This window comes from Colossoma macropomum, unplaced genomic scaffold (assembly GCF_904425465.1).
Source record: "Colossoma macropomum unplaced genomic scaffold, Colossoma_macropomum, whole genome shotgun sequence".
Classification (NCBI taxonomy): Eukaryota; Metazoa; Chordata; class Actinopteri; order Characiformes; family Serrasalmidae; genus Colossoma; species Colossoma macropomum.
In genome coordinates, this window is record NW_023495007.1 from 1444980 (window position 1) to 1452169 (window position 7190).

Sequence of the window (7190 nt, forward strand, 5' to 3'; positions counted from 1 at the left end):
AATGGTATGATAACTGTTGTTTGGCTTACTAGCATAAAGCATCAAATCGTCCACTGTTTTTCTTACTGAGGTAAAGGACCCAACTGCATCACTTCAGGCTGCTATTGATTTTTTTTTTAATTAAAGTAAGGTCATGATTGTAGTTTAATATACTGCAAATTAATGACTGTTTATGAAATTAAAACTTTTTTTTAGCAGGTATTTATTTGAATAAACAATTTTTGAACAAATTTCTATGCACAGCTTAAATATTTTTTTAAATATTTCAAAAAAAGTGTATTAAACCTGTGTGGTTATTCTTTATAGTTATGAAGTTTTAAAGCTATTCAATTCAAATATGACCAGGTCCATGACCATCGCGAAGACATGGATGTGAGCTGGCCAGGACGGTCAAGCTCGATGCAAAGATGAATTAAACTAGAAGTTTACACAGTGCAGCTGCATTTATTCATCTGTCAACATAATGTGTTTTGTGTGTCTGTCTGCACTACACTCTATCACACTATTAGTCCAAATGATTTTTTTAAGCATGCATGTTGCATGTAATAACTGGCTTCAGATCAAAGTGCTAACTGGCAAGCTAACACAAATATACTAAGCATCTTCTGAAGTCAATAACAGCCAAAATGTATGCTCAGAATTTCTTAAAAAGACAGCATACCTTACTTTTGCAGCATTCACCGTTATCAACAGAAGACACAGCTTCTGCTTATTTCATTGTACTTTATTAACAGCCGGATGACAGCTACACCAAACATAAAGGGAGTTTGGCTAACAGTTATCTCTAAACCTAAACTGTCAACTCACATCCACATTCTCTGAGTGCTGAACTCGAGCTCACACTTTCTCACAGTTCATAATGATTTAATGCATAATCACTATTTGAAAAAGTGAGATTTTCAAATTGCAACAGTTATGATTTCTATTATACTTTATTACCTTTGTTGTATCATGCTTTAATGGAAAGCTATTAATTGCAATTTAAATCTCAATATTGGTCTGAAAATTGCAGTATTTTCTCCATACTGTTTAGCACTTGTCAGGGAAAATCCTGGACTTACAGAGTAAAAATATGCTGGGGGTTTCCCAGAGTGCAACATACAACTGTAGGAAAACTCTCAGCATTTTCCATACAGATTAAGTGTTGATAGTTTAGAGGAGTTGTAAAATTATGTACACTACAGCCAACACGGCTGCTCTGTTTGGCTGTGTCTTTCTGTAACGTGGGATGGCTCACCAGACAGAGAATGTGAACCCAGGCAGTCTGAGTTATATTTCAGAGGCCTACCAGGTAAGCCACCACAGGTTTTAGGGAGACAGGACCCAAATTCCAAGCTAATGTACAATGTGAAGGATGAGCTCAACTAAAAAACTTAACAAGTGATGAGCCACAGGGAAGAACACTGAAAGGAACACACCTTATAAAGTAGTGCCTGAAAACGAGTGGGCAAAATATATCCGAACTGTAAACCCACTCGTTTTGGTTCAGGCAGGTAGAGAGAACAAAGGGTGCCAGGGGCTAACTGGCTTTCTGAGAAGTAAAGAGAGAACTTAGTAACTACAGTGAAAAATGATTTTCCCAGCAGAAACAAAACCAAAACTGAAGAGAAGGAAGGAGGATTCCTTCAAGTTCTTGTTTTCTCTCAGAGACAGAGAACAGAGAATAGAACCTCGAGAGGAAGCTGGAGCAACTCGAGAAGTGAGGAGGAGTGAAAAACTCTTAGCCCTCTTACCCAAAATACTGGCTGCTTCTATTGACTTAAACTTTAATAAAGACTCCTTCTCTGCCCTTATGAAGCCCTCTGCCCAGGTGTAGGATGTTGGGCTTGATTGGCTCTGGGAGGTGCTGGAGCCAGCCCCTACAACACATTTTTGACAAGAGGCGTTTATGGCTTGAACTGAAGGCCTAGCTTTAATAGTTCAGTTTGCCAGTGTAACCATAAGGAACAAGACAAGCCCTGTCAAACTTTATTTCTTACAGCTGATACGCATGTTCCCTTTAGCTAGTTTAAATCTGCCTCCACACTAGCTATTATGCGTCCTTGTTCACATTGACCACAGTAAAATGGATCATGTGGAATGGCAGCTTTCTGTGTTTTCTACCGCTATATAAGAGAAACATTACACTGCCTTTTTTGCCGGATGCACTAGGAAAGCTTTTAAGTGAGTGCACAAGCACATTCAGAACAAACTTCAGATTGGTGTGCAATTATTATTGGGTGGGACATCAATATAACAGTTAAGGCCATTAAAGTGTGAAGTATTTCTATTGATTGTCTTTCAACCAAAAAGGTTGTCTGTGACAGCAAATATAATGATTATTTGGAATAGAAATGAACAAAAAATTCTATACTTGTATATTTTGTTTGCAGAAATCATTGGACTTTCTCTGAAGGCTTAGAAGGATCTAAAGTTTAAACTGTTTATGTTTCACCACTAAACATGTAACTGAGGATGACGTAACCTAGAATGTAATATGCTGGCTGATAGTTTATACCCACTCACTCATGATGGAACCATCTGATTTCTGTTGACATTCCAGATTTACAGGGTTTCAACTGTATGTCACATGACATATGACATACCATATTGTGTGTTGGGATGAAAACAACAGGGGTATTTACTTTAGATAAAATAACAAATAACTTTAATTTGTACCAAAACCTGTCTCTTTTTTTCTCCTAAAGGGATCTGAAAAACAAATAAGGATTCATCTACACTGCACAGGCAGCATTTGCATATGCAAACAATCAATTAGGTCATGAATGGATCCCTTTTTCTGTTGAACACTGCTGGAGTAGGAAGCATGTGTTACATTGCAGACAAAGTTTGACAGTCTCGTATTCTGACCTTTTTTCTGGTAAAATTCATCAGTAACATTACACCAGAATTTTACATGGTGCATTACACTGGAAGACACTGCAAATGTATTCCAGTTTGGTATATAACCTTGTCTATGAATATTGTGTTTTGGAGGTGTGCTTTCAAGGATGACGTAAACATAGATCAGTTATAAGTATGTATGGCCTCTTGTGAAATTTTGCTCTAAAACGTTTTGTATACACTGCTGCAAAAGGTATTGTATCAAACTATTGGGGATCAGTCATTAACATCCTATAGTCTTGTTTCATAAGTGTCAATTAGTTTTAGAGAGGCCGTCATTTGCTACTGATTTGTTTTGTATTTTAGAAAATTTCTTTAACCATTTTTATTTGCATTAATTTTTTTGATGATGTATAGTGTAAAAACTGTTTGAAGGTTCTATTATTATTCTTTTTTTGTTCAAGACTAGTCTCCTGACATGACTTCCATGGTGTCTCTTGACAATACAACATTTATTCGGCCCTCTGCATTTTACGTCAGTGGATTGTACAACATGCCACATTCAAAGTATTACTATATATTTTTGTGTTTTGTGTACGCTGTGACTGTTTTAGGGAATTCCTTTATAATGGGTACTATATACCTGGCACGTACTCTACACACAGCTAAGTATATAGCTGTCTTCAACTTGGCCTTGTCTGATCTGTGTGGAAGCTCTGCTCTTATTCCGATGTATGCAGACATGTTTCTGTTAGAGAACCAGTACATATCTTATGAAGACTGCCTCACAAGCATGTTTTTTGTTTTTCTCTTCATGAGTCTTCAATCTTTTACTCTGCTTGCTTTGTCCTTTGACAGAGTAATTGCTATATGTTTTCCTCTGAGGTATCATGCTATTGTCACCAAAACCACAATGACTCTGATCATTGGTGTTTTGTGGGTTATCTCTGTGACTATCAATGGTGTTACTGTAGCTCTAATTGACAGACTGTCCTTCTGTAGATCTACCACAGTTGACAGTTATTTCTGTGACCATGGCCCTGTCATCAAACTAGCCTGTAATGATAATACTCCTAATTACATGATGGCAGATACCAATATTATTTTAGTTCTTTGCATTCCATTGACGCTAATAGCTTTCTCATATGTTTGTATTGGTGTTGCATTGCTTAAAATCTCACATGGAGCTGATCGTGTTAAAGCTATGAAAACCTGCACTTCCCACCTCATATTAGTGGCCATGTTTTATCTACCAGTCTTTAGCATTTATATGTTGACTCTTACAACATCTGTACCCATAAATACTAGAATATTTAACTCAGTCCTAACACAAGCAATTCCACCCATGTTAAACCCCATCATATATACTCTGAAGACAGAGGAGGTATTGCAGTCTATTAAAGTACTCTACAAACGAATCAAGGTGAACTTTGCAATGGAGAACCCTGTGAAAAGCATAGCAAAGAATTAAAATGGTATAATAACTGTAGTTTGGTTTACTGGCATAAATCATCAAATTGTCCCCTGTTTTTCTTACTCAGTTAAAGTACTCAATTGCATGATTTCAGGCTGCCATTGAAACCTCTTTTTTATTCTTATTAAAGTAGGGCCATGATTGTAGTTTAATGTACTGCAAGTTAATGACTGTTTATGAAATTATATATTTGAATAAACATTTTTGAACAAATTTCTATACACAGTTTAAATATTTATAAAATATTCCAAAAAAGTGTATCGAATCTGTGTGGTTTTTGTTTACAGTTATGTAGCCAATATTTTCATCAGTACAAATAGATGAAACATAAACATAAAAGGGGCAATTGCCATTGCAAAAAACACAAGATTTCCTTTCAGTTTAACATATGCATTAATATTTGCTTAGCTGACTTACTCACAGACAATGGATGCTTGTAGCAAGCACTCAGATATAAGTTTTATACACAAAACATAAACATATAATACATACAATTCTCACTGAAGTTTTAAGCAATGTTCACATTCCGTTCAAAAATGATTGTTTGCCATCAGGAAGACCTGGAGATTTCCCAGTTGCCTGGCAAGTGAACTGGCCTGGACGGTCGAGCTAGGCGCAAATATGAATAGAACTAGAGGCTTAGACAGTGCAGCCACATTCATTCAAACTGTGTTCTGTGTGTCTGTCTGCCCTACAGTCTATCTGGTCTGAATGATTTTTCAAAGCATGCATGTTGTATGTAATAACTGGCTTCATATCAAAGTGTAGAAAAACTAACTGGCAAGCTGTCTAGCTCAGGTAGTCAAAAATCCTACAACATCTTTACAGAGGAAATGAAACTTTGCTCAAAATAGTTATCAGAATGTCATCCAAATACTTCCACAAGAAGTATGCTACGGTGATATGCTACAGTCAAAAATGTGATGTCACTGATAGACCAAAGTTCCACTGATGAACATACTTAGCATCTTGTAAAGGCAATAACAGCCAGAACGTACACTCAGAATTTCTTAAAGAGACAGCATACCATAATATTGTAGCATTCACCATTATGATTGAAAGACACAGCTTATGCTCAGTTCATTGTACTTTATTAACAGCTATAGTTGACCACAGCTACGCTGGACACAAGGGAGTTTGGCTAACAGTTATCTCTAAGCCTAAACTGTCAACTCACATCTACGCAGCGCTGAACTCAAACAGTTTTTTTCTGTTTCAATGCTTAAACACAGCAAAGGAAGGCTAACCTTGCCTTCACAATAAAAATTCTTTTCAGAAAAACCCATAGAATAACTCTCCTAATATCAATAACCAGAATAAACATGAGAACAAACACGCCCCCTTACCAAATGTCATCGCCCCTAAGGACCACAAAGTTTTTGAACCAAACTGAGGGCCAGTCACACTGGGATGAGGACCTTTCTAGTCATCTGTACTGACCTGTGCTGACAGGCAGCTGAACACCAACTCCGTGACATCCTCTCCACTGGTGTGATGGAGTAAAGAGTAAAGAGTAAAGTGGGGCATGTTAATTCTGCGGCAACTTTTCTTAACTGCACACTGGTAACAGCAATGCATGCACAGCTCTTAATCCTCCTCCTGGTGCAGCAGAACTTCTCATAATTCACCATGTCAAGTTCTGTGTCACTCAGGGGGCCAACATCAGCAGCAGCAGCGGTGGTGGTGATGGCAGTGCTCCTCACAGCCACCATCTGCTTTCTCTGACATCATTTGCTTTATTGATACTGACTCTGTCCTCAGAGATACTCCAGTGGACTCTGATGCTGCATGTTCAACTACGCATTGGGGAGTGGTTTCATCATGACCTGGGCTGACATGGCCATCTCTGAAACTCAGTGTGGTAGACTTTAGGTCCATTTGGCATCTGTAGCTTCTCAAAAAAGTCTAAGCCTAGAATGTACATGTATTGGACTTCAGCTAACCAGACTAAATGGCACCTCTTCTTGCCACTGACTGTCAGCGTCAGCCATCCCCTTCTCGTTATTGATGCTAGCTCACTGGTCACAGTGCAGAGATAAACTGCTGTGCCTTCCAGCTCGAACCCAGCAGGTACCACTTCTGGAAATGTGGCAGAAGTCTCATATGGACATTCGCCCCACCACAGCCACTGTTTATTCGTACCCTGGGCTTTTCTTTTTGGCTAGGCAAGAATTCTTTCCTGCTGACTTCAAGGAGGTATAGCAATCGATTAAAATACTCTACAAACCTATCAAGGTGAACTTTGCAATGGAATATCCTGTGAAAAAACATTGTGATGAACTAAAATTATATAATAACTGTAGTTTGGCTTACTGAAATGAAGCAGAAAATCATTCAATATTTTTTCATTGAGTTAAATGACTGAAATTCCCCCTTAAAAGCTTCCATTATTATGACTTCTTTATTATTATTAAAGTAGTCCCATGATTGTAGTTATGTGTTACAAGTAACAACTAGGCAAGAAACACATTTTCTACATTTTTTCAGTTTAATATATACTTCCCCATGCTCTTTGAAAGACAGCTAGTTCAATCCAGACCTTGTTCCTTACACAATACACAGAAAGATGTGTAAATGTGCACCGGCAGAGCATACTGTGATCAGGACTCAAAACATTTCTTCTCATGTAATGTCATGTTTGTGCTTTAGTTTTGTCTGTACAGATTATTTCCAATGATATCACCAAGTCAATTCAGAAATATTTTCAGATTGTGATTGTGGATGTGAAAAAAGTAACATTATTTAAGTAGTTTTCTAGGGAACTACTTATTTACTCTTACTTAAGTAATTTCTTTTATTAATACTTTTATTTGTACTTGAGTAAATTACCACTACAGTAACAGTACTTTTACTTAATAGCGATTTTTAATCAAGGCAAGTAATGTGTGAAATA

At 37.3% G+C, this 7190-nt stretch overlaps 1 protein-coding gene across 1 annotated transcript; it reads left to right on the plus strand.

The window, feature by feature from the left end:
• Positions 1–3301: 3301 nt before the first annotated feature.
• On the plus strand, positions 3302–4294 carry LOC118800888 (olfactory receptor 1E1-like). Its single transcript, XM_036561050.1, has one exon. It carries the CDS (start codon positions 3302–3304, stop codon positions 4292–4294), a length of 993 nt encoding a protein of 330 aa, XP_036416943.1.
• The last annotated feature ends 2896 nt before the right edge of the window (positions 4295–7190 follow it).